This window comes from Calcarisporiella thermophila, assembly GCF_041956535.1.
Source record: "Calcarisporiella thermophila strain CBS 279.70 unplaced genomic scaffold VTP21scaffold_5, whole genome shotgun sequence".
Lineage (NCBI taxonomy): Eukaryota > Fungi > Calcarisporiellomycota > Calcarisporiellomycetes > Calcarisporiellales > Calcarisporiellaceae > Calcarisporiella > Calcarisporiella thermophila.
The window spans coordinates 799074-824958 of NW_027192195.1; the positions used below are offsets into that span (position 1 = coordinate 799074).

The following is a 25885-nucleotide window of genomic DNA, read 5'->3' on the forward strand; positions in this document are numbered from 1 at the left end:
TATTGAAGACTCGGACAAAAAAAAAGAGAGAGAAGAGGGAGGGATGGTGTCGATAATTATATACAAGTACAATACAGGGAGGGTCACTTGCTTCCCATCCATCGCTGCATCATCTGTCCCTCCATCCCACAATCCGCAGCAAGATCCAAGAGCCGTTGCTCCGCCGACCGGACTTTGCACATTAAATCTTCTAGTGGCTTGGTATTGGCATTGATGTGCTCTAACGAATTCGAAAGACTGCGGACGGTTGTCTTCAGGGGTCTATCTTTGGCCAACTGACCAATTCCGAAGAAGCATTGGAGGCAGCGTTAAATACACATACGGAAGCGAGAGAGTCCCTGGAGACAACGTGGACACTTACATCATAGAACAGTCGCTCTTCATTTGTCTTCTTGGAATTGCTTTGGCGGATTAGGTGATCGTCGATTTCTACGGGATCCTCCACTTCGCTCTTCAGCAGCGGGTGCAACTAAGCAACATCAAGAATACCAGTCAGTTTAGGTCGCTTTCGGCGGAAAACGAGAAGTGAAAACTACCTTTTGCTTCTGTAGTGCCTTATTTCTTGCATCCAATGCCCGCTTTTTGTCCTGAAAATGGTGTAAGCTCGCGGTGTCCTCCTCCAGTCGGCTGTAGAAAGAGTTCGTAAATCACCTAAAAAAACTTCAAATCTGGCTTCACTCACGTTTGTTCACGCCTTAGTTCAAGTTCCAGCACTCCTATCTGCTCTAGCTCTGGCACAAGTGTCATTTCCATGGCTCTCTAAGAAAAAGAGGAGAGGCTAAGGCTATGCTAATCGATATACACATGGTCGCCACTCTGGACGTACATTTTGGCTTGACAACTTTTCATAGCTAAAATTTCCCTCCCTTGTATACCGTGGTACCATGATGCCGGTAAGCTGTCCATTGATGCTTGAAGAAAGTCAGAATGGCCATAATAAAACACGTCCATCGACTGATGATATTATGAAATCCTTACTGTCTTATTAATGAATTCAGCTCTTCTTGAACCGCCTTTTTCTTATTTTCACTTCTAACGTGAGTCAGGACAGAACTATATCAAGTTGAATACCTATTATTATTACACGGTATCAGACAGGAAAAAAAAAGTTTACGTTAAAGTATCCTCCAAGAGTTTTTTGATGTGCTTGTGGCCAGATTTCCCCATAGGTCGCCAGTGTTGTTTGATAGTGGATCTTGGAATGCTACGTACCGCCGGGCGAAGGATGGGCATGGGCACCAATCCATCGTCTTCATCTAATTATCGGCGAGCATGTTCAGATTTCATTCCGATGTCACAAGAAAGAGAGCTAGCATTATCTTATTTACCCAAATCTTGTCTTCTCTGAGTTCTCCTTCTTGTCTCCATTCTTTTGAATTGGGTGGCTGCTTGAGCTAAGAGTATAGAACAATGACAGGACGCGTGTCTTGTATCTTGGAGAATATCCAAAACTGCGCGTCAAATTAAAATGAGCCGTGCCAGAAATGAGAGGGCAGTCGTGAGATAGTTGGGATACGTGGTCATGATAAAATAGGAAAAGTCTATTTATCAGATGCCATACCGGCAAGGCAACTGTCTGAATGTCCCACAGCTTGCACATGCACGCTCCACTCTCCCTGCCTTCTCTAATAAAGCTCTCTTAATAAAGGATATTAGAGAGCTTTATTAATAGAGTAGATGCAGGATCCAGCCTTCATAGTAGGATCCCGCAAGCTGAGCAAATCTAATTCTCTGAAAAACGAATGGCCCTTCGCCTAGCTCCAATATGGCACTATAGCATGCACCAGCTCCTCCACTCCACTCCTGAAAAGTATGTTCAACGGAAAGTCGTATTTTGGATAACGGTTGCTTTCCCGTCCAATGAGATACCTCCATAGAGGCTTTGTCCCCTTCTCTGCGAAGGGGAAACGGCCTGGCTTTTTTTGTCTCGTCTTTATATTTAGTATCAAAGAGAGGAATTAGCTAATCCAAAGGATTTGGCCCTCTCCCCATGAGCTGAGGCGGCCACATGAAGCATCCTTCCACGAGGGCTATCTCCCATGCAATGGGATTCGCACCCTATGGCCACCAAGCCTATCTCCCACACCCACCCACTCTCTCATAGACTACAAATGTAACCTTGCTCCTCAGGCGGGTGACCCAGTGTGTAACAAGCAAAACAGCCTTTTCCCGAAAAAAAAACATTTGTTTTGGGGGTTGGATTGTCGATAAGTAAATGAGGTCGTCGTTTTATTGAGGAAATGAATAATCAATCGTGAGACGTATATACAGTGAGAATCCAGTAGGGAAAGGGGGATGAATTAGTGAGATGCGAAGGAAGGAAGGAGGGGAGGGGCCGCCAAGAAGGGCATATTATGAAGCAATCGAAAAAAGAGACCAACAAGAAAAGGATTGAAAGCATTAGTCAGGTGGGAGAGGGCTACTGTTCAGCGAGGACGCCAGCTAGAGCATCGGTGCGCTCCTCGAACCGGCGGTGTACCTCGCGCTTAATCAGCTGGAGAGCGGCATGCGATATGCGCTGGTTGAGACTGCGCCGGTGTTGGATGATGCGGCGTATCAGCTCGGCCTCGTTTTTCGGGGTGGGGAATTCGTCGAGCACTTTGGCGTCGAGGGGAGAGATCGGGGCGGCCTGGACGAGAATCTGGTTGGTGGTTGATGCGGCCAAGATACAGAAGAGGGCGACGACCGTGATCACGATAAGCTGCTTGATGATGTATTCCAGACGAGCCATGGAGGCGATTTGTGTTTGTTTCGCAATATGGTGGTTTGTTTGTTGGATGTGCAAAGAAGCTGAAACTGGTGGAGGGGGCTGCAGATAAGGCAAGAACAACAGGGCAACCAACGGCAATGAGGGGTGGGGGAATGCGCTAATGACGGAATGCGAATGCGAGCAATGCTAATGTGCAAATGAAGGGATGTACGGAATGCGCGAAAACAAAGGATGGTGAAAATACAGTCGAGGTTCCACGCACTACGGCCCTCCGGCCTTATATATCGGCACGCTTTTTGTTTTGGTGCCTCGGCGCCCTGCTGATTGGCACAGCCGCTATATAATCGTGAGGGTTCTGTCTTTGCCTACAAGGATCGGTGTAACTTACACCGATCCACGGGAGGAACTTGGCCAACCCTTACAAATCGCGGGTCAATTTGCGATGAAATTGGGGGAGAGGGGAAGGGAGTGTGTGCGAATTTCCCAGCACTAGGGCAAATGAAGCCCGGCGCGTCCGGGCCAGGGGCCGAATCCGAACTCCTCGAGGCGACCGCTACAAAGGGGAGGTGATCACCGCACTAACCCGTCTGATACTCTTAATATCCGGCTACTAGGAAACCGTAGACCATCGTCGGGCCAAGCCGCTGCCCTTCAGGGCCATTCGATAGCGTCAGATGCTCCCCCCCGGCCCCCGCCAAACCCCCGCCTCCCTCTTGCGGTGATGGGGCTGCCCGTCTCCGCGGGGAGAGGGCTAGTTCGACATGCGCAAAATCGCCCGCAGGTTCTCGAATTTCGAGGCTTCAGTCCAGCTCTTCTCCTCTTTCGGCCCCCATCTCACCCCAGCCCCCGTGCCCTCACCATCCGGTGCACAGATCGGCCATGATTAAGGTCGGTAGGATCACTTAGTCACCGAACCCTCTACAATTTCCTCCGTCTATGAAGGATCGTCTAAGAAGTCATCTGCCCTCAGCATGACGCAACGACTCAATTATCTCGTCACAAGCCAATAAGGAGAGGCCATCGAGGTGGTATGTGCACAGTAGAATGTACAAATGGAAGCGTCCTCCTCCCCGACACGGCACAAACAGGAGATTAGGACGTCCCTTTCTTTCTCTCTCTCCTAAGACATGCCTCACCTAACACCACACATATCTCTGCTTGAGCTCTTCTCAGAGCAAGGGCACCCAAACCCCTCCTCTCGAAAGCCTTGCCTGCCGGACGGGCCAGGGCCTAGGCTAATGTGGTCATATGCTCGCCGGCGGGAGGGGAGGCTGCAGACACGTTAGGAGAAGCGTGCAGACGGGAGGGGGGGGGGGGGCGCGGGGCTGACGTCGATGGACATCGTGGAGGGCTGCGGCCTCGGATCCTTGCATAAGCCTGCGCGAGGCTCCCCTGTTCTACAAAGGGGGGGTTTGCCGGTGGCCACAGATCACATTGGCGATATCGATTTTGTGCGTGTGCATTTGCTGACATGATCCAGAGACTGGGGGCATTTTAGGTTTTCCCAAGGTTGGCCCTGATGACGTGAGCATCCCACGCTGGCCTCCAAGCAAGACGAGAATGATCTTCACCGAGGCCGCAATTCTACCTGCGCTCCGGCCGGGGTTGGGCCGGCGGGGCGGCGGCCAAGAAGGGCTCTGCCTGCCGTCAGCGGGGTGGCGGCTGCTGATTGGGGGGTGCTGCGAGGGCAGGCGGTCCGATTTGTTCACGGTCGGGGCGGGAAGCAGACTGGCCGCAAAAATGGCTCAGCGCTTTTTTTCCACTGCGGCCACAAGCCAAGAGCACTAAGTTTCGCGGTGGCCAACTGGGCCGGAAGCTTAGTGGTTTCTGTCGCATAGTAATATTGGCTTAAATTACCTGTCTGTCCCGTTCCGAATCCTCACAGGCTGCGTTTTTGGGTTTTCCATCTCCACCCAATCACGCGCGGCGCTCGGGCGGGAGTAGAAAGCGTGTTGATTCTATTTCTCTGTCCTGAACCTTGCCCTCCTCTCATCATCTCTGTTCTTTCTCCCTCTCCTCGCCCTTATCACTTCGCGCTCGACGCCGGTCGTCTGCTTTCCCCTCTCATAGAAAGGCGGTCTCCCCCCCCCATCCCCGGCTGGTCCCACCCCCGAGTTCCCCTTGCTGAATTTCCATTGCGCTGGCGGCAATCCCTTTCTTAATTCCGCTTTTTCCTTTTCGCTTTTCTGTTTTCTTTTCTTCCGCTTGCTGCGCTCGCACCCCTTGCTAGTCTGCTAGAAGACTCCCCCGTTGAACTGCGCGCCGCTCGCTCTCCAATCCCAGCCACATCCAATCTCTGTGCAGGATCACAATCGTTTTTCGCACCATGGCAACCGCAGTGCACACCATCTCAAGCCAGCCGCTGGTCGAGGCCACCAGCGCCCCCAGCTCATCGCTGATCCACGCATCCACAAAGTACGCAACCTCGGTGCCCGAGGCAGAACGGCTTGCTCAAATCGAGCTGCTGCGCTTCTTCCTCGCCACCTCGCCGACGTCCATGTCGGCGGCCTCCGTGGTCGAGCGCCATCACCTCCCCAACGGCGAAAACATCTCGTGCGTGCTGTGGGGCGGCCTCTTCTACATCACATCGACCGACATTCTGCGTGCGCTCACCTTCCGCTTCGAGGCTTTCGGCCGGCCCATCGTCAACATGAAGAAGTTCGAGGAGGGCGTGTTCAGCGATCTGCGCCAGCTCAAGAGCGGCACGCACGCCGTGCTCGAGGAGCCCAAGTCGGAGTTCCTCGACGTGCTCTTCATGAACAACTGCATCCGCACCCAGAAGAAGCAGAAGGTCTACTACTGGTTCGCGGTGCCCCACGACAAGCTGTTCGTCGACGCCCTCGAGCGCGACCTCCGGCGCGAGCGCAAGGGGCTGCCCGCCGCCACCCTGGCCGTGTCGGAGCCGGCCCTCTCGATGTCGCTGGACCAGACCGACTGCCTCTTCTTCCAGTTCAAGCGCGCCACCCTGGGCGAGGAGGAGTACAGCGGCGGCTACACCACCCTGACCATGAGCGTGCCCACGACCCCCGCCGACCCCGCCTTCCCCAACCCCTCCTACTCGGCAACCCCGGAGCCGGTCTTCGGCGAGTACGACCGCAGCGAGCTGGACCCCGTGTTCGCGGCCGCCGACTCGGTGCTGGGCGACGACGTCGAGGTCGAGGGGCTGCGCGACCCGCTCATGGAGCTCACCGCCACCGCGCCCTCCTGGCTGGCCCAGGACGCCGTGGGCGCCATGGACCTGGAGTGGGGCGGCGACATGTGGAGCTCGCCAAAGCTGGTGCTTTCGCAGCTGGACCTCACCACGCCCTCCTCCTCCGCCCCCTCCACCCCCCTCGCCACCCCTCCCATGAAGTTTGGCTGGCCCACCATGGGCTCCTCCGCCGCCGCCGCCGCCGCCGCCGCCGCCGCCACCCCCACCAAGCCCCCCTCCTTCCCCGCCCACTTCCCCGCCCACTACGAGCCCTACCCGAGCCCGACGCCCCTCGCGGCGGTCCCGCGGGCGCCCAAGGGTCGTCGTCGTACCACCGTCTCCAACCCGTCCGATGCCTCCCACGAGGTCGCCTCCGGAGGAGAGCACGAGGAGCACCGCCCCTTCATCTGCCCGTTCACAGAGTGCCAGCGTCGCTTCAAGCGGCAGCAGCACTGGAAGCGCCACATCCGGAGCAGCCACACCAGCATTCGCCCATTCACGTGCCCCCACTGCCCTAAGGCCTTCACGCGCTCCGACAGCCTGACGGTCCACATCAAGACCCACTTCAAGGCGCGCGAGGGTGGCCGGAGATCAAGAGGCGCAAGCGTAGGTCAAGAGGCAAAGGAGGAGGAGGCGGCGGTGGCGGCTCAGCCCGAGAAGAAGACGGACCCCAGCGACAAGCCAGCAGAGAGTCCAAAGGAGCAGCAAGCACAAGAGGCCGAGCCCTCCGCCCCAGTCCCAGATGGGCAGCTGTTGGAGCTGGACGGCGACCTGATGGACGAGTTACGTCAGTGCCTGTCCGAGCCTCCCCCGGACTTCAGCTCCAACCTTGCTGAGGACGGGTATACCTCTTTCTCGGCGTGAGAGCAGAATAGGATTTCTATGCACCAAAAAGAACAAAAAACCGATCTCGAAAGCAAGTTTCTATAAATAGTTGTTCCTTTAGCTGTATATTTATTATTATAACTCCATATTATTACTCTTATTTTAGTTATTTTTTTTCTTCTCGTTTTTATATTTTATTTTTATTGGGTTTTTTTCTTCTTCTCTCCCTCCCCCCCCTTTTTTTTGCCTCTACTCTGTTATTTCACGTCTCGTTTGTTCTTATTGGACTCTCTGTTTTCCGCTTCTATAAATATTAAGCTAAATCTTCTTCTCAACTTCTCTCTCTTCTTCTTTTTAAGGAAACACGAGGGTGTGGAAGCACGAACAGACAATAGAAAAAATATACAGAAAATAGAAAGAAAAATTAAAAGGCAAAAAAAAAAAGGCGGCGTGATCATTCCGGCCCTTCTTCCATGGTTTCCGTGGCGGGTGCTGCGGCTTCAGGCGAAAGGGCGACGGCCTCGCCAGGCGCGGCGACCTTTTGCCTTGCCCGCATCTCCCACGCGCTCACCGAGGGCATATCGGGGACCGTGCCCGGCACGGGCTTCCAGTTGGTGCGCTTGCCCACATCATACACGTCCTCGAGCACCTCCCCAAAGATCCCCGCCGCCCGGTAGTCCAGGTACTTCCGGTAGATAAGGAGCGCGGTCTTCGCGTCCTCGATACTGTCGTGCATATCCTGCTGGATGTCGGCGCCCAGGAGGCACCACGCGAGGAACCGAAGCGAGATCTTGCGCTGGCGATTCGGAATCCGGTAGATGTCCACCGTGTCGATGATCTGCTCGGGCGGCACCAGGATATCTGGAGAAGAGATGTGGCTCGACGTTAGTATGCGCAGACATCGCCCCTCCCCTCAGTCAGCGAGACTTCACTTACTGATCGTTCGGAAATCCTTGTTGAGCCCATGGCCCACAAAGATGCATCCCAAGTCCACGAGCAGCCGAAGCTTCTTGTACGCAGCCTATTAACAAAGATCGCGTTAGCTTAGCCCCTACGCTTCCCTCGAAAAAGGAATCCTCTTCTCGGCCGACCTTGAGGGGAACCAATGTGTGCTTCGAACTCCCCGGATCCAAATCACCCACTAACCCAAAAAGAAAGAGGAAAATGCAACGCAGGGTAAGCAAAAGCAATTTTCGACGTCTCGAAAATTCTCCAGAGGAGCTCATGCTTACGCATAATGCCTGAAAATTCGGTCAGATAATCCACCACCGGCTCGGAGGCCGCGATGTAATCGTCGATGAACGGCAGCCCCTCTTTTTCGCCCTCTCCTCGCAATACACTCACCCGGGCGAGGGAGAATCGGCTGGGTCGCAAGACGGACTTGGTGCCATCGCTGCGAATCTCCGTCTCCTCCTGATTAAGGACGACAAACTCGGCATCAATGGCCACCAGCTTACCTCGCTCGGGGATCTCGTCGGCAGTCAGGAGCGTATGCGTGATGCCGGAGGCGTCACGGTTTCTATGTGGAGGGGGGGGGGGTAAACAAGAGGTGAGTGCGTATGGCACCCGGGTCAAATGGATAACACGACGTTACTTGGAAATGTTGATATCGGAGAGTAGAATCGAGGGATCAAGCGGTGCCTGTAACGACGACATATCCATAATGTCCGAGACGTCCACGCGAGTATAGAACAACACGGACGGAGTCTGCGCCAGAGGCAGAGGGTTATTCGTCGGATTCCAAGGTTGCTATGGAGTGCCAGGCTTACCTTCCATGCGCCCTTGAAGTTCACCGGCTCCATTTCGCTGACATTTTTCACCAAAAAGTCGTTGAACAAATACCAAGGGCTCTCGGAATCCGGTGTTAATTCAGAGTCTGGGACTGTTTGGAAAGAGAAAGTAAGGTGAGGACAGGTCAAGAGATGGGCGCAACCAAAGCCAAATAAGCAGCTGATGTTACCCTTGATCAACGACACCAAGTGGGGGATTTCCTTGCCGCCTTGAATCTGAGCAACCACCCCCTACAGTCATGGGCAAAGTGAATATTGTGCATCCCCTCCATCCATTTGTCCTCCACCTTACCGTGAGTTCGTAGACGGCCTTCTCCTCCCCCTCGGCATCCCCAGTCTCCTCAGCTCGTTCCTCCACCACCAAAACCTCTTTTCTGCGTGCCAAGCATATCCGCTTGGGCAACCACGGGCGCGTTCGCTTCTCCCCGCCCTCCCCCTCGGGTAGTTCCCGCTCCCCGCGCCATATCTCTAACTGCTCTCGCGTGGTGGCGGCACAGTTGATTGGGAGCAAGGGAGGAAGGTTCTGCGTCCGCTTCTGGGCATTGGTGAGCTGATAGTTCTTACAGTTATTGCACCAGGCCTTCGTCTGCGTCTCGCGTTGCAGTGAAGACTGAAGTATCTCCGCGAAAGACCGAGCTGCAGATGGCTTGCCACCGGGTCCAGCAAAGGCTTTTGGTATGTTCGTGGGGTATACCAAATCTACCACAAAAGGCCAAGTCTCCCTTGACATCTCGTGCCCACATTGCAAACACCGGCTCCATGTTCGTATTTTCGGGCCGAAGAGCTGCTGAATCGGAGAGAGCCCCGCGACGTCGCCTGCGCACGTGACAATTTCTGGGGAAGGTGGCAGGTTGAGCTCCTGGTGCATGCGCTCGAGAAGAAAGCGGTTAAAGTTTTGGATGAGTAGCCCATAAGGAGTGGCAATATCGGGTTCTTCGGGCTCAAAGAGACCCAGGGCGGATGCTTGCGGGATCGTGCTGAAGGCACGAAGGAAATTGGTCGCTTGGCAGTTCTGCCCTCTAGAATCCTCTAGCATGCCTGTAATGAAAAGTATTGTTAAGGACAGACCTAGGAGCACTTCATCCTAATGCACCCAAAGAGCATTGATAAAAAGGATACGGAACAAAAATCCTAATTCGCAAGTCAGGCAATTTTCCTTAGGGCACGGAGTGGCAATGTGCCATTTGGTGACCTCCCGTAATGCAGGAGTAAAGAAGAGCAATTGAAGCAATCCATTGCAATAGGAATTCGCAATGTGGGTCTCGAGTCCGCCATAGGCGGTCTTGTTATAAAAGCTAGCAGAAGATACGTTAAGCCTGATAAAAGAGTGCCTATTTCAATTTAAAAAACTGTGCATATACCCAAAATCAAAATCTTCGATTCCAAATCGACTGTATTTTATCTCCACTCGGCGATAGTACTTTGGCATCGTCAATCCAGAAACATCGGTTGGTCCCGCCACTTCATCAAAGAATAATGGCTATTCAAATCGTGGAAAGTATGAGTAGCTGACTCATGGCGCCGTGGGGCGGGACGCAAAAACTTACATCTGCAGATGCTCCCGAGTTCCCAAAGTAGAGCTCCTTAGCTTGCTCTGATCTGAACTTGGGTACTTCCATCCGTGACTGGGAGGCGTTGGATTTGGTTGGCACCTGGTTGCGCCGATGAGTACCTGGGTTGGGTGCATATCCAACGAAGTCGATCGTCTTCATGTGGGCAAGCACTTGAGAGTCGATTTCTGGCGCAGCTTTGCCAACCTCAAATGTGATGTTAGGCGGGAAAGTGGATAAGAGGGGATCGCGATAATAGGGAAGGCCTATCAATGAGAAAGGGCTTTATGGTGAAAGTGGTTAGTGTAAACCTTCTAATTGGGGCCAATCATAAACATGGTCCAAGTGTACCTGTCTTCACCAACGTGGGTATTTGGGCGGGGCGGTACAGGCTCTGGTAATTCTAGCGGGCTCGAAAAGTTATTTGGTTTTGCGTCGTCGCTTACTTTCCACAAATGCACAAAACTCCCTGCATCTCCAAACGTAAGAAGCTCGCCAGAGCTTGATATGTCCATGGCGGTTATATAACTTGTGGTAGGTAGCTAAAAGACCGGGGCAGTATACAAAAGTTTATAAGGATTGGTCTTAGTTTCAATAAAGTTGGCCCCCGCATTACCTGATAAAATTTCAAGCTAGCTGAAGGATTGCCTACATCGCACATTTGAAACTGCCCTGTTTGGCTTACAATGAACACAGTAGCTGATAATCTTGGGTGCATGGCGAGAAAGCAGGGCCCACTGGGGAAGGGGAGAGGCGCGAGAGTACGCATAGTTCTGAGGTCGTATATTTTTACTAGAGGATCAATAATTAGCGTGTCTTGTCTAATAAAAGTCGAAATCGATAGGTTAAGTTGTGCGTGAAAAAAAAGATTCTAGTTGAATAGTCACCTATGAGAGAATCCACATGTTAATAGATAATTCCCCATCACTCCCAAATCCGATAATGCTCCAGTGTGAGCCTGTACACGATGTTCGATCTTGAGTGAACGAGGATCCCGGAGTATGACATTACCCGTTGCGGAGCCGCAGCACAACAATCGCGATTGACGCATTACCACCAGTGGGTCACCACTATCTATCTAGAAACAGTAGAATTATCCCAAGTTGAGAATGTACTATGCATACTCTTTCCACAATACGAATATCTACAAACCTTTTTGGTGACTATTCCACGATGTAAGTTCACTGTTAGCATATGATCCTGTTGCCCGCCCACAATTATTTCCGAATTTGTATGCGATGACTGAGTAAAACAATGCAAATCCTTGGTGTCGTCACTACTGTTAATGCGATTCATGAAAATCAGAATACAATATGAGTTTACGGCCAATTTAGACGCTTAGTACATTAGAAAATAAAGAGTGCATTTCACACTGACCTTAAGGCCCATTTCACTATCCCGCGCCGGTGCGTTAGCCGCACCCTTTTTGGACTTAGAGAAATTAATCCACGGTCAATGACACAAAGTTGACGGACCTGCTCATCGTGTCCTTTGAAGTTTGTGTATTTTTGTAAATTGGTTCCATAATAAGATCCAATATGTCCCTAAAGTTCATTCGATCCATTTCACTATTGAGCAATCCAGCAGTTGTATCAAATGGTGTGAACCACTTCTATACCTGATCGTTGCCAGTCCACACTAGCTCTTGGTATGGATCGAATGCGATGGCCGAGATGGGAGATAAAGGCAGATTCTGATCGTTACAAACTTGCGCAGACTTTGTCCATTGTACGTCCATGTCCACAGTAGAGAGCACAAATTCGAACGCGTTCAAACTGTTAGCTCCACATATTCATTTTATGCAGTACTCTCAAGGTAAGTGTCGCAGCAAAATTTCAGAATTGTATCAACCATAGCGGTTTATTCTTATATTTTATAGGGCTCCATTTTCTCGCGTGGAATTTTCAAATATAATTTTAAAGGGATGAATTTAGAAATTTCCCAGTTTTATGATAGTATAATTGCCAGTCTATTTAGGCATTATACCATAGGAAAATGGTATTTATCTTCCCACCGTTTCCCGTAACCAACAGTTCATGGGAAGGAACTGCGTACTGAATAGGAGGGTTGAAGAACATCGCGACAAACTTTATAATAAAATGCATAAAATAACAAAAACTAGACACTCCACTTTATTGAGTCCACTTTATCCTGAGAAACAAGAAACAAGAGACGAAGAATAAGTATTAAGCAAGAGAGTAAGAAGAGAGAGTTTAAGGAAAACCAAAATCACTGGCGAGCTTTTATAAATAGTATAGAATGAAAGTAAATAGATGACGTTATTGACTTACGTCACAAAGAGTCCTAAAACGCGAAAGTCTTTCCCCTGCGTTCAGAGATTTCAAATTCTCTGATAAAAAAATCATAAGAAAATAAGATAATAACCATGAATCCGGAGCCTATGGAAGCTGATGAGCAGCTTTACCCGATTGCTGTGCTGATTGATGAGCTCAAACATGAAGACATCTCCCTTCGCTTGAACGCTATCAGACGGCTTTCAACCATTGCATGTGCACTAGGAGTCCAGCGAACACGCGAAGAGCTCATCCCTTTCCTAGACGGTGAGTGACGATACACTTCCCTTCTCTAAAATTATCCATTTTGCTACAGGATGTGCTGATTATTTACTTGCGGTTTTAACTACTTATTATGAACCAGATTCCCTTGATGATGAGGATGAAGTTCTTGTTGTGCTCGCAGAAGAATTGGGCAATTTCGTGGATTATATTGGTGGTCCCGAGCACGCATATACTCTATTGGGTTTGCTAGAAAGTTTGGCTGCTGTAGAAGAAACTGTTGTTAGAACAAAAGTAATGTTTTTATTTGTGATTGATTACAAGTGCAGTCATCCTTAACGATCATCTCTTTTCATTTTCCGAGTAGGCTGTAGAATCTTTGACAAAAGTGTGTGCAATTCTGCCGCCGCAACATCTCCAGGAATATTTCTTCCCATTGTTAAAACGTCTTACAGTTGGCGATTGGTTCACGAGTCGCACTAGCGCCACTGGTCTTTATGCCGCTGGTTATGAGAAAGCCACCCCAGAGATACAAGAGGAGCTTAGAAAGTGAGCTGGACTTATGAGAAAACAACACCCACATTGCAATTAATTCGCCCTCTATTTTAGGCTATTTTCTTCTCTTTGCCACGACAGTACACCTATGGTTCGAAGAGCTGCTGCAACTAACCTCCAGGTATTATACACTGAATCTTTTTTGGAAGCTTCGATCTGGCTAATAGTCCGAGTTTGTCCTAGCATTTTGCCGTAAAGCTTACAAAATCGGATGTGACAAGTGACATTATTCCTCTTTTTAATCATCTCGCCTCTGACGATCAAGACTCGGTTCGGTTATTAACAGTGGAGGATTTCGTCGCGATTGCACACTTGTTGACCGTAGATGAAATCAAGTCTTATCTTCTTCAGACACTTCGATCGTTGATTTCAGATAAATCCTGGCGTGTTAGATACATGATTGCTGACAAGTTTGTGGATGTAAGTTTGAACTTAAAAAACGTCTACAAATAACATTGGCTAAGTATATTTTTCCCCATTAGATCGCAAATGTCGTGGGTCCTGATGTGATTCGGGAGGATCTTGTTACTGCATTTGTACATCTGATAAAAGATAACGAGGGAGAAGTAAGAACAGCTGCTGCGGGTCAAATACCCGGTAAGTATTTTCGACCATTTTGCTAGTGAAGAATCCTCCACTAATGTTCATACACCCCTAGGCTTCTGCAAATTGATCAATCAGCCGACTATTCTAGACCAAATCATGCCGTGCGTCAAAGAACTGGTCACAGATGCATCTCAACAGGTGCGCGCTGCGTTGGCAACGCAGATTAGTGGACTCGCACCAATTCTCGGAAAAGAAGCGTACCTATTCAAACTTGAACTTTCTCGCTTGACCGCTTATTAATTTTCTCGACGCATGTAGGACTATCGAACATCTTCTACCATTGTTCCTCCAATTACTGAAAGACGAGTTCCCTGACGTTCGTTTAAATATCATTTCCAAATTAGAACAAGTAAACGAAGGTAAGTTGTGCTCCATACTCTCTTGATTGTAGCAGAATCTAATTGATTGTACTCCCACCCCTTAGTCATTGGCATTGAATTACTTTCTCAATCTCTACTCCCTGCTATTGTTGAGCTTGCTGAAGACAAACAATGGCGAGTGCGCCTTGCTATTATTGAATATATCCCACTTCTTGCGAGTCAACTCGGCGTGCAGTTCTTCGACGAAAAGTTGGGTACGCTTTGCATGTCATGGCTTGGTGACCACGTGTTCTCCATCCGAGAGGCTGCCACAAACAACCTCCGGAAACTGACGGAAGTGTTTGGTGTCGAGTGGGCGAAGGTGACCATTCTGCCTAAAGTTCTTGCAATGAGCAACCATGAAAATTACTTATACCGGATGACTATGATATTTGCTCTAACGGTATTGTCTCACTTTTATACTCACATAATATGACACTGGGATTCATGTGAACTTCATTTTATAGACGATGGCAGAAGCGGTTACTCCTGACGTCCTCACCGACTACATACTCCCGACAGTTAGCGGGCTTGCGAACGACCCTATTCCCAACATTCGGTTCAACGTTGCAAAATCACTTGAGACCATGATTCCAATGCTACGAAAATCGCACGATCTGAGCGCCTTGATTGAAAATGACGTGAAACAAACCCTGCAGAAGTTAAGTGAGGATACAGACAATGATGTGAGATTCTTTGCACAGAGAGCACTTGAAAATGGTAAGTCAAAGACACCCTTTTGTTCTTGGCATGATATTTGCTAACAGGCGTTTCTTGTTTCAACCCTAATTGAACTACCTTCGATTCAGCTCAATAAATAAGTAAGTCCAATAGCCACCATATGGATTATGGCGCCTTTTCATAATCTCGTCTACAACCTCAATAGATAAATCATGTGCCTTTGCCTATTTTTCTTTTCGCTCAAGAGGGAATATTGCAATTGTTTTTTTTTTTTTCTATTCTTCATAAAGAGCATACATTCTTAGTTAGACTATTTGGATTTTGTCTTTTTTTTCTTTTCCTAAAGAAAAAAAAAAATTATATGATTGAAAAAGTGTGGGAGTGGAGAATTAACAAACAAGTGTGAAACCTACGAAGAGAGGGTGAGAAAAGTAGTCAATCAGCATAACTCCACAATTGGGCAAAAATCTTGCGGAGCTTCTTTTTTTTTGCATTCAGTTCCCATTCTATTTTGTTCTCCATTATATCGATACAAAACGCTATTCAACACACCGTAATAATGCCAAGGCCTTTCCAAGGAGAACAAGCCAATGCAGCTTATATGATCCCCAACCCTTTATATCCGCAAGACTCGCGAGAGGCAATTGAATTTTTATCCAATGACACGCTAATTGGCATCTGGCCAGACCTCTCACCCACGCTGTCCGAAAGACTCGAGCGCGTAGTTCACACATTCACCCCACGCCAGTTACGCGAGCGGATTCTAGGCTTCTTCAGGTGGGCATATACTCATCGGATGGAGAACCAAAACTTATTAGAGGTGTTGATGGAAGGCCTTGAGCGGATAGAGCATGAAGAAAGAGAAAATTCGTTGACAAGAGAGCAAAGGAGTGAAGGCTTGCCGACCGAACTGGAATGCGGAGGTCTACTCCGCAATGCGAGCCCAAATTCTCTCAATGAAGATGGAATCGCACAAGCGTACCCTTCACCAAACTGTAATGATTCAACCAATCTCTGCAATGCCCCCGACTCATTAAATTCCTCCAATGCTGTAGTCCTTGAACAGAGTGTAGGAGGACATTCTACACAAGGTCTTTCACTCTCATTTCTCAGAGTGGGTCAATCATTTTCAGGCATGCAAAGTCGCCTGGAAGATGGTTTTCAAAAGTCTACAGAGGTGGAGTGGAGAACACGAGCAACGATTATTTCAGTGGATTCTTCAAGTGGGCATATCAGTGGAATCATGGAAATGTCCAATGTTCCTAATGTTCAAGGAACCATCGTAACACACTGGGAGGGCGAAGTATTTATGCGCAATATTTCTATAAGAATGATATATCAACCTCATTTGACCCGTTGTTAGGTGATCGACTTCTCCCGCGGTTCGCTGCTAACACAGAATTGGGGAGCGAGCCTTGACACGGATCTGATATACTGGCGGCGTCTCATGCCATTCAAAAATATGGATAAGCGAGATTTCGCAAGATGTGTTTCCGATCCCACCGTATCTCAGAAAATGTCTAAAGACTACGTCTTAATGCGGTGGAAAGGTGCATTAGATTCTTGTATATGTTTTTTAACTGGGCCATAAACTGACACCACATATACTCAGAAAACTTCTTTGAGAGTGAAGATATGACTCACTCCAACTTGCTGACTATTTCAGGATTTTACTACATATCAATGCGAAGAGAGGATGGGTGTGTTGAGGGTAAATTCAGTATTATCCCATTAAAGAATGCACTCGATTTCTCACAAGCATCCTGACACTAGGATATTATTGGGATCCCAACTCAAGCCCATACGAGTACCTGACGCTTGTTCCCGAGTATCAAGGTGAAGGAATTTCTTTTCCAACATTTTCATTCACCTAAATAGCTAGGATGGCTGCAACCAGCCCCCGTCTTTAACGAACAAATTCCTTGTGTATTTAATTGACACTAGCCAGTTTCAATGCACACTTATTTTTCAAAACACTTTTCTTGTACAACTTCAGCCAGCATTTTAGATAAAACTCCTTTAAAGATATCTTGGGAAAATAGGCTTGGTCCGTTTGGTGCTCGAGCAGGGAAATCCAAAACAAAATAAAGGGAAATAACTCAATGGAGGCCAGGAAAGCTTGTGGATGTAGCAGCCAATACTTCTTGCAAATTAGAGTGGGGCTTATGAATAAAAGCAATTTACACCACTTTCTTACCTTGGTGCGCCTCTTAATTAGTTAATATCCACGTCATCATTGATATTTCTCCAAACAGCACGATCGCGTGCTAAATAATGTCCCCCTGAACGAGGCTGAACTCTGCCTCGCCAGCATTGATACCACGACTGCACCCAAAATAGTAGGCAACAAATGATGCGAGCCTGTATTTTGGGCCAATCCTTAATAGTGGGCTGCAGAACGGGAACAGTAATTCATTTTCTTGATTAAAATTTAATAGGACAATAAATTAGGTAGAAATCTTTTATTGTTTATTACCTATATCATTTATTTTCTTGTTGGAGTCCACTTATATTACAAATGCTGCTTTCTTTCCATCAAGCGGTGGGCAGAAAACGTAACAAAACAAGACATTAAATAGCATTTCACGTTTGTTAAGTCATGATAAAACATCCATTTAATAGATGTTTTCAGTTGTGAAATCGAAAACCTTCCTCAATGCCCTAATAAAAGCATGAGCCAATTGAAATGCAGTCTATTTATTTTCTTTTATTTTAGGAAAAGAAGGTGCAAAAAAAGGATCTTTTCTTCTTTCATTCTTTTCTCCCAAAATTCCTCACTCACCCATCATTCTTTCCTTTCGTTTTTGTGATTGTTCTATTTAAGTGAGTGACGGGGACATTTTAAAAAAAGAATTCGTCCGCGTGATTGAGAGACAAAAATAGCAACGAAAAGGTGCGAATTCGACACTTGAGAGTTTCATCAGGTGCAAAGGGCAATATCATTTTCCAAACTACCACTTTTACCCCTACTGCAAATTTTTTGTATTCGGACCAAATCTCTTTAGTTGTCATTAGTTAGCATTTTTTTTCCCATCATTCCCCCCCCCTTTTTTTTCATCACGATTATTTATTTGATATTTTATTTTGATTTGCGGTGAAGCACCATGGCTGCTGTCAAGCGCTCGTACCCGTTCACATTTTCATCCTCCCATCATCTACAGGCGCCATCTCATACATCGGTTTCCAGCTCATTTTCTCGTCGAGAAGATATTTCCTCAGCCCCAGAATTATCCTCTAATGGCCTAATCGGAAATCCCGAACATCAAGGATCTGAAATCAATTCTGAAGTGGGCGAAAAAGCGGCAGCTGACGGGGAAGAGATGCGGAAAAATCGGCGCATGTCAGCATGTATTACCCTCACTCCACCGTCAAGTAATTCTCATGATGGCATTGGTGAAAATGGGGTTGGAGCGGTAGGAGGTAAAAAGAGGAATGCAAAGAATTTGCATTTGGTCGTGCCGGCCGCGGCCAGTTTTTTATCAACTTCTGCCCCATCGAGCCCATTATTATCCTTAGCCTCTCCCGGTGTGTCACGGCGAAGCTCCACACCTGGATGTAGATACGAAGAGACAAAAGAGGGTGCGTTAGAGGCGCCAGAAACCAAAATTTCTGCTCGCGACAATAATGAGTTCGGCCCTTCAGCAACGGCAAGTCTGTCGATGCTTTTGAACAACGAGAGCAACCCCACTAGCGATGAAGCAGCCTATCGGCAAGGGCCTATCGAGATTTTACCTCGTTTATTCTTGGGCAACGAGCACAATGCTGCAGACGAAGAGATGCTTCGTCGTTTGGGAATCGAATATGTTATGAACGTGGCGAAAGAGGTGGAGAACCCGTACGAACAGTATCCGCAAGATTCGAAAGGCTGCTCTTGGTCCAACTCTTCAAATTCTACGTCACCTGCCATGCCATTCAGCCCTTTCACCGCCACTTTTAAGTCTAGCCTCTCGCTCTCACCCACACAAGAAACTCATCTCCATGAGCATTCCCTATCCTCATCCCACGTCTCACTCCGCTTCCCCGTGAAATATAAGAAAATTGCCTGGACTCACAACCAGCAAAATCTTTGTGCAGACTTTCCCGCCGCGTTCGCGTTTGTGGATGAGGCGCGCAAACACCGTCAATGTGGAATTCTTGTACATTGCCAGTGTGGTGTAGCTAGGTCCGCATCGTTGGTGATCGCGTACGTGATGCACTCAGAACGCCTGTCGCTAAACGAAGCATATGCATTTGTCAAGCGGAGATCGTTGTGGATCAGCCCGAATATGAGTTTGGTATATCAGCTTTTAGACTACGAGAAAAAAATCCATCCAAGTTCAATATCCAGGGACGGCAGGTCAAAAAATCTTACAAATGGAACTGCAGCACTGCAGAGGAAAGCAAGCTTGGGAAGTGCGACTGGTTATGCCAGTGGAACTAGCACGAGTGATCGGAGAGCAAGCAGCCCTGCAGCTGCAGAGATGCCTACAAGACCGGTGAGCTACTGTTTTGGCGATACTGTCACATCGGAAGCACTACGGGAAGGCCTTAGGAATGGAATAGGTGCCTTAACAGTCGCTCTTCCTGCACCCCCACCCTCTTCTGTTCCTCCTCTGTTATCCCTCAGACCTTATACTCCACCGTTCACCATTGCATCTGAGTCAATCTCTTCTCAGGCTAGTTTTCCAAGAAAGAAAAATCAACCAACAGGCAGAGCTGCGCTGTCAAGAGAAGACGGTATGCCTATAGCATCTCCGAAACCCACTTCCGAGCGTCGACATATCGTTCGTGATCGACGCGCCAACTCTAAGGTGTTCTCTAGCGCTCTACCATCCCTTCCTTCTGACAACAATAAAAGCAAGGACCATATTTTTTGGGGGAAGGCGTCCGGCACTACCTCACACCTAGCGACTGCGTCGGTTATCCTTGGTTTTGCAAGTGCAATGGGTGTGACGCCACCACCAATCGTGCTCTCACCCGCCTCTAAAATGGAGAATCCAGGCTATGTTTCGCGGCGTCGACAGCAATCCTCAACGTCTAACTCATCCTCACTCTCCTCTGATTCCTCTTCGTCAAAAGAAAGATCAAAATCAGCAATTCCCAAACGGCCCTCCTTTACTCGTCTTTTCCCAAAGAGTGCTAGCAATTTATTTTGCGGACTAAATGCCTCTGAAAGGGTGTCTGCTTTTGTGAGAGGACGCTCGAAATCAGCAAGCTCATCGAGTATGCTTACCAGCAGCTCGGAAGGCTCGTTATCTACCCCGGTTCAGTCTTCTCCCTCTGGAAAGATGCCGAGCGGCAGCGATTTCGGGAACAACAACGAAAAATCGCATTCGGAGAGAAAATTGGTACCGCCGTTGCATCAAAAAGAGGAATTTATAAACATAAGGAATAACAATATTTTCTCACCAACACGTGCAGCGCATGCGGCTAGCGTATCAAGCTTTGGGGAAATACTTGGAGGACTGGGGCATTAGATATATAAGAATATTTCGTATTTTTTTTTTTTTTTTACTTTTTTGATTCTTTTTCACTTTTTCTCGCTCTTATTTCTCTTGATTCCCTGTTTGGATGTATAACATATTCTTCTGAAAGCTTTTATATTTCATTTCCTTTCATCCTTTGCTCATTGTTTCCATTGTAGATATTTGAGAATATTTTTATCTCGTCATTTTTAAGCTCTAAAAAAAATATTTTCTCATTTTGTTGTTTTCTCATGGGAATATTATATACATTTCAGGAAAATAATATGTTTATTTTAACCTCTTATGTTATCCTCAAACTGGAAAAGGATCAGGCACTATGATTCATACCGATAAACCTCTTTCCAAAACCAAGTGGATCTTAAGAATCGAGTCCCTTTATAGAAAATAAACAGCAAACTTCGACATTAGAGTAAAACAATACTGATATTCAAATAGTACAAGAATAGAATGAAGTTTTCGAAAAATACAACATAGAAAGCAAATGACCCCTGTTTCTTTTTCGAAAGATTAAATTAGCAATCCATAAAATTTGAAATAATAAAACCTAGAGAAGCTCGATAAAAGATTAAGCGATGATTAAATAAAAGTTTCATTCCTAGGGGTTCTGATCCTTCGCGGTGGCGGCTGCGGCTGGGTTACCTGTTGCTGTTGCTGCTGGTTTCCCCCACCAGCTTGTCTTGGCTGATTTCCGTGAGCCTCGTTATCCCTTTTCTCTGCACCAACACCTCCAGTCTTCCCAGCCATTACATCTTGTGCAGATACGAATGAATCCTGCGAGGATGGCGAAGAAGGAGCGAAAAGTGAGTTTGCATTATTGATCAAGTACTCGACAAGAGTGTTGCGCTGCCTCATGTCAGTGAGATCACGTGTGACATCCGTATCACGCAGAAGTGTAGGTCCAAAAACTACCGCCAGATTTTTGGGATTCATAAGGTTGATATCCATGTGATTCTTGACTCTGTCAAGAGAATTCAATTAAATATCGAATGATTATTAGAGAATAATCCGCGAATTTACCTATCAAGGTGGAGAACTAGATAACGAAGCGTCGAGTAGTTTCCAATGGGAAGCTGGTCAATGAGCGACTTTATCGTCGAAAACTTCTCACCTTCATCAGCAATATCTAAAAAATGAACTGTTAGGCTTAAATTTATATGATTAAAAAATGAAGCACACTCACCAATTGCCGAAATAAATTTGGGGTAAAGTTCGTAGGTGACAAGCGGGTTAGGGAGTTGACGAAGATATGATTTCAAGAGACTCGTAATGGCGCAGATGTCATAGTCCGAATCTCCAAGATTAATGTCATCGCCAGAATCAAATATTGCCTGGAGAGATTGTATAGTGGAAGTGCTACCTGATTTACGGTAAATACCTTCAAAATCCATTCCGCGAGTTTCCACGGCCTCTATACATCTCTTCAGCACGAGGGGAATATTGGAGCCCTCGATTTCGAGCTGCAAATTAAGATCTCTTCCGAAAATTGGCAACTTTCCAGAAGCAGCAGCTCCACGCCCACCATCTCCATTCGCGTGTCGGACCACATTACAGGTTACCGGTGTTTTATCAATACACTTGGCATGAATTTGTAGGAAGCAGCCCGAACATTTTAGCACCCCTAATCCCCACAGTGTCTCTCCACACACTTCACATTTGATGGGCCTTAGAAGAGACGCAGCCTGAAATTGGTGCTGTCCATGCGTGACCGTGCTTTGTGACTGCAAATGTTGCTGTTGGCCGTCCTGCGGCTGCTCATTCTGCTGTAGCGGAGGTTGAGGCGATCGTGGTTTTGTCATCACTTTCATTGCTTTTCTCCATGTGAATTTCTTTGGTGCTTGAACCCGAGGGCGAACCAGATTTTCTCTGAATCGAACATCGCGTAAGGCATCAGTTGGTTGAGATTGTGAATCCAGAGATTTTAACAAATAAATTTGAGAATCTCCTTGTTGGGATTGGAGTTGTTGGGACTGCTGCTCTGAGTCCTCTATTTGACTTAACAAATTTCTGTTGATGGTGGTCAGTTCTTCAAATGATTGCTTGAGTTGCTGCAGCTCATGTGTAATATCTTCATGTGAATTTCTCCATCTCTCCATCTCATCCTTGATATAATCGCGATCACGCTTGAGTGATTCAATCTCGATTTGATATGCCTCCCTCATACGATCAAGTTCTCTGTTTTGTTCCGAGCTGGAAAAATAAGTGGTTAGATTAATATTTACCGTCAAGCAAACGATCTTGTTAGAAAAAAAATTACTTTGCTGGTTTAGGCTGTTGCTCCACCAAAAGCTCCATGTCCTGCATGAGAGCATCCCTTTGTTGCCGTAGCCCCTCAATGGAGCGTTCAAGGTCGTTACGCACCGAACTCAGGCGATTTATGTCGTCTTGGATGTTCTCGTTTTCACGCCCATGTTCAGATTTCCCTTCATAAACTGCTTCAAGTTCACTTTGAAGACGTTGAATGTTAAGATCTGCCTCCTGTCTCCGCGCAACCTCTTGCATAAACTCTTCTTTGGCACATTGGAATTCTTCGACTGCTTTTCGACTCACTTCCTATATAAAGAAGATATAAATAAATCTCACTTAATTTTCCGTAGCCTGTTAAAACCATCGTACGAACCTTTATTTTCTCGTAGTTTTGTCGGGTGTTTTCCAGCTCTTGTCTCAGAAGTTTATTCTCCAGCAGCAGCACCGATATTTTGTCATTTGATGATTTCGCAATAGCATCGTTGGAACGATCAACCCACTGATCCAGAGATTTCTCGTCCATTGCCACTGAACTTGAAAACTCAACTTTGACGCCTTCTTTTTCAGGATGCTCTAGCATTTTGCTAAGACGATCAAAGGTTCTTGAGTGAGCCTCAAAAGAAAAGCGCATTGGAAATTTTGGTTGATCCAAGTTTTGATTGTGCTCAGAGGATAAGTGAGGCAAAAGCCCTGGAGATTCGTCTTCGAAATGCACGCTGTATCCTTGATTTTTATCCAGAAATTGAAGATGAATTGGTACATCATCGATATACTGCTGCTCTCCGGAGGTGGGATTGGCAGAAAAGGGTGATGAAGATCGTGAATTGGAATTCTCCCAGAACAGTTGGCCATCAGATTGTTGCTCAGTTGAATTGGGTAGACCCTTTTGTAGTGTGCCTCGAAAATCACCTGACGCATTAGCCCATTTATCTGCTTGTCGTGGTTCCATTGGTGAGCGCCTTGACCGCTTTTCATTTAGATTAAGAGAGGGAGCGGTTTCTGGTCGCGGTGGAGGTCTGCGAGGATTCTCTAGTGAATCAGAGGAAAGCCTGTGTGTGCTGGTAGAGTCAGTCGATAACTGTTGTCGCATTGGGGGACGAATATCTGACAGATTTGTGCTCCCCAATGAGGCTATATTGTTGCCGCGAGGTATTGCAGGGAGTGTTTTCTCACCCGAGTATTCTTCACGCTTGCGACTACGAAGTTTTTCTTCTTTCCGCCGCATCTTTTGCTCTTTTCTTAACTCGTAGCATGGCATACAATAAATGCCCTAAAAAAAAGTTAAATAGTGATACATCTACATGAATGGAAAATACTAACTTTGGTACTTTGTGTGAACACAAGATCCTCAATACGTCGATTACAAGAAATGCAGCAGAAACACTCAGCGTGATATGCATCATCCCCTATATAACAAAAATTTAATCACATATATCATTGAAAGACAACGAAGCCAAAAATAAAATGGCACCTGTCATAATTGCTTCATCTTCGATAGCTTGGCCACAAGATCGACAACTGTATGAGCATTTTTCGCAGATCGGCTGACCATCTGAGAGCAGCATCAAATTTCCATCACAGTCAATTTGTGAATTACATTTTGCGCACCGGAAACTAATGAAAATAAATAATTAATGTTTTAATGTTTTTGCCGACAATAGATTATTTAATATGGTATTATATTGAGGATAGAGTGGTGTTTCTGGTTACCATTCAATATGCCAAATTCCATCGCCAAATGCAACAACTGATCCCTCTTCTATGGTTTGATGGCATCCTAAACATTTTGGATCTAAATCCTCCATGAAGAAGATGCTGAGCACTGCTCAATAAGCTATGTACTGACGAAATATTGGCAATAAAAAGAAAAAGTAAGAGAGAAGATGGAAAAGACAAGAAGCAGAAAACTAAAAAATAATATTTAACAGTTTAGTTTAATAATAAACTTTATTCTGACTTAAGATTCCACAGCCGATTTTCTTTTTTTCTTTAATTTCTACGGCAATACTGCTCAAGATAAAAATAGTATTGTGGAAAAACCCCGAAACCACTATTTGTTACTTGTCAACTTATGTGAATGGTAACTAATTCTCAGCATTTTTAAAACGTGAACACAGTATAATATATTTTAATAGTCAGCCTCCCCCAAGAGGTTAAGAGTACATGAGACAAACGCCAAGACTAGATCGTAGAGTGGATCATAACATCTTTTTTGCCTGTTTAGTTTTGATTTTTACGCAAAACATGTAGGATAAATATATCTTAATCAACATTATACGAGCATCCCTAATAAGCGAGTTATCATATATGCTTTTGCATATTTTCGTTGAATCCTTGTGAGCTAAACATAAAGTAAGGCTTTTTTACAATTGACAATAGCTAACAACTTTTGCGAAAAATACAATACTAATATGCAATAATAGCTCTTTCTCGTCCTGCTAAATCCTTCCATGTTTCGACTCGTGAAAATCCGTTGTATTTTAAATATTTAGACACCATCTTTTGATGGCTTCCTCCAACCTCCAAGACAACTCGAGGGATATCACATGTAGTGGAAGATGATAAGAGAGCCGGAGCAACCTGAGCAATCCTCTCATGGAAAGCCATTCCGCCATTTTCTGCAAGGAGTGCGCCACTGTCTTCCCAATACTTTACGCTATTACTGAGGTTATTATATTCCTCTTGGGTTATATACGGGGGATTTGACACAATTAAATCGTATGGCGTATTATTTGTGAGTGATAATAGGCGTGGGAGTGCATCTCGTTGCATAAGGTCAACCATCGCGAATTCTACGTTTTGAACTTTAGATACTTGGGCATTAAGACGTGCGAGCTCCAGTGCTTTCTCTGATATATCTATTCCATAAACACTACACACCTCTTTTCTTAGATTCGTAGCAAGCGTGAGAGCAATACACCCTGTGCCTGTGCATAAATCGAGCACCCGAAAATTATCTTTTCGCTTCTCATCAATACATTTCGACAGCATATTGACAAGCCGTAGTGTCCATTCCTCAGTCTCCCATCGAGGAATAAGCACTGGTGGATGGACAAGAATGTCCAAGCGCCCAAATGGTTGAGTGCCTAATATATATTGGAGAGGTTTGTGACGAATAACTCGATCTTCTATCCAGCTCTTTAATTGAGTAGATCTACACCAAGATGATTGATCTTTAGTGGTTTTGTTGAAATGTTCTCGGAGCCATCGTAGCTCTGTCCTTGCTTGAGTGAGATTTCCATCAACTGCTGGAAGAAGACGATGTGCTAAAAACTCAGTTACAGTAACTGCAGAGCGAAATCTCCTACGAATGCGCATTACTTCTAATAATTCTTTTAATTCAAATTATAGTTTATAATATATGTGACTGTTCGTGGTCAAATGTATCCTGTAG

General features: G+C 46.6%; 11 protein-coding genes across 11 annotated transcripts; 6 read left to right on the forward strand and 5 right to left on the reverse strand.

Annotated features, from left to right (window-relative positions):
- Nucleotides 1-83: 83 nt before the first annotated feature.
- VTP21DRAFT_9421 (uncharacterized protein) lies at nt 84-1368 on the reverse strand (the record flags this gene model as incomplete). Its single annotated transcript, XM_069400376.1, has 8 exons — nt 84-275; nt 362-469; nt 537-627; nt 683-759; nt 827-911; nt 979-1053; nt 1115-1256; nt 1329-1368. 8 exons carry the CDS (start codon nt 1366-1368, stop codon nt 84-86), a joined length of 810 nt encoding a protein of 269 aa, XP_069254308.1.
- Nucleotides 1369-2419: 1051 nt separating this feature from the next.
- On the reverse strand, nt 2420-2731 carry VTP21DRAFT_9422 (uncharacterized protein; the record flags this gene model as incomplete). Its single annotated transcript, XM_069400377.1, has 1 exon — nt 2420-2731. The coding sequence occupies one exon, from the start codon at nt 2729-2731 to the stop codon at nt 2420-2422; it is 312 nt and encodes a 103-aa protein (XP_069254309.1).
- Nucleotides 2732-3208: 477 nt separating this feature from the next.
- Nucleotides 3209-3593, forward strand: VTP21DRAFT_9423 (uncharacterized protein; the record flags this gene model as incomplete). The annotated part of the gene is made up of 2 exons (XM_069400378.1): nt 3209-3276; nt 3335-3593. The coding sequence occupies 2 exons, from the start codon at nt 3209-3211 to the stop codon at nt 3591-3593; spliced, it is 327 nt and encodes a 108-aa protein (XP_069254310.1).
- Nucleotides 3594-4044: 451 nt separating this feature from the next.
- Nucleotides 4045-4498, forward strand: VTP21DRAFT_9424 (uncharacterized protein; the record flags this gene model as incomplete). Its single annotated transcript, XM_069400379.1, has 2 exons — nt 4045-4161; nt 4220-4498. The coding sequence occupies 2 exons, from the start codon at nt 4045-4047 to the stop codon at nt 4496-4498; spliced, it is 396 nt and encodes a 131-aa protein (XP_069254311.1).
- Nucleotides 4499-5036: 538 nt separating this feature from the next.
- VTP21DRAFT_9425 (uncharacterized protein) lies at nt 5037-6764 on the forward strand (the record flags this gene model as incomplete). Its single annotated transcript, XM_069400380.1, has 1 exon — nt 5037-6764. One exon carries the CDS (start codon nt 5037-5039, stop codon nt 6762-6764), a length of 1728 nt encoding a protein of 575 aa, XP_069254312.1.
- Nucleotides 6765-7179: 415 nt separating this feature from the next.
- VTP21DRAFT_9426 (uncharacterized protein) lies at nt 7180-11803 on the reverse strand (the record flags this gene model as incomplete). Its single annotated transcript, XM_069400381.1, has 17 exons — nt 7180-7586; nt 7662-7746; nt 7817-7866; nt 7958-8244; nt 8320-8432; nt 8495-8607; nt 8686-8746; nt 8808-9553; nt 9635-9810; nt 9877-9995; nt 10063-10348; nt 10417-10607; nt 10682-10886; nt 10953-11143; nt 11218-11344; nt 11443-11609; nt 11684-11803. The coding sequence occupies 17 exons, from the start codon at nt 11801-11803 to the stop codon at nt 7180-7182; spliced, it is 3444 nt and encodes a 1147-aa protein (XP_069254313.1).
- A 648-nt stretch (nt 11804-12451) lies between these two features.
- On the forward strand, nt 12452-14918 carry VTP21DRAFT_9427 (uncharacterized protein; the record flags this gene model as incomplete). Its single annotated transcript, XM_069400382.1, has 11 exons — nt 12452-12626; nt 12724-12875; nt 12949-13130; nt 13191-13257; nt 13320-13556; nt 13619-13733; nt 13795-13939; nt 14001-14101; nt 14167-14504; nt 14569-14821; nt 14911-14918. 11 exons carry the CDS (start codon nt 12452-12454, stop codon nt 14916-14918), a joined length of 1773 nt encoding a protein of 590 aa, XP_069254314.1.
- Nucleotides 14919-15341: 423 nt separating this feature from the next.
- On the forward strand, nt 15342-16656 carry VTP21DRAFT_9428 (uncharacterized protein; the record flags this gene model as incomplete). The annotated part of the gene is made up of 4 exons (XM_069400383.1): nt 15342-16085; nt 16146-16332; nt 16395-16493; nt 16556-16656. 4 exons carry the CDS (start codon nt 15342-15344, stop codon nt 16654-16656), a joined length of 1131 nt encoding a protein of 376 aa, XP_069254315.1.
- A 1230-nt stretch (nt 16657-17886) lies between these two features.
- On the forward strand, nt 17887-20238 carry VTP21DRAFT_9429 (uncharacterized protein; the record flags this gene model as incomplete). The annotated part of the gene is made up of 1 exon (XM_069400384.1): nt 17887-20238. One exon carries the CDS (start codon nt 17887-17889, stop codon nt 20236-20238), a length of 2352 nt encoding a protein of 783 aa, XP_069254316.1.
- Nucleotides 20239-20823: 585 nt separating this feature from the next.
- On the reverse strand, nt 20824-24296 carry VTP21DRAFT_9430 (uncharacterized protein; the record flags this gene model as incomplete). Its single annotated transcript, XM_069400386.1, has 8 exons — nt 20824-21205; nt 21265-21370; nt 21428-22434; nt 22502-22797; nt 22865-23761; nt 23812-23897; nt 23963-24105; nt 24202-24296. The coding sequence occupies 8 exons, from the start codon at nt 24294-24296 to the stop codon at nt 20824-20826; spliced, it is 3012 nt and encodes a 1003-aa protein (XP_069254317.1).
- A 601-nt stretch (nt 24297-24897) lies between these two features.
- Nucleotides 24898-25809, reverse strand: VTP21DRAFT_9431 (uncharacterized protein; the record flags this gene model as incomplete). Its single annotated transcript, XM_069400387.1, has 1 exon — nt 24898-25809. One exon carries the CDS (start codon nt 25807-25809, stop codon nt 24898-24900), a length of 912 nt encoding a protein of 303 aa, XP_069254318.1.
- Nucleotides 25810-25885: the final 76 nt, after the last annotated feature.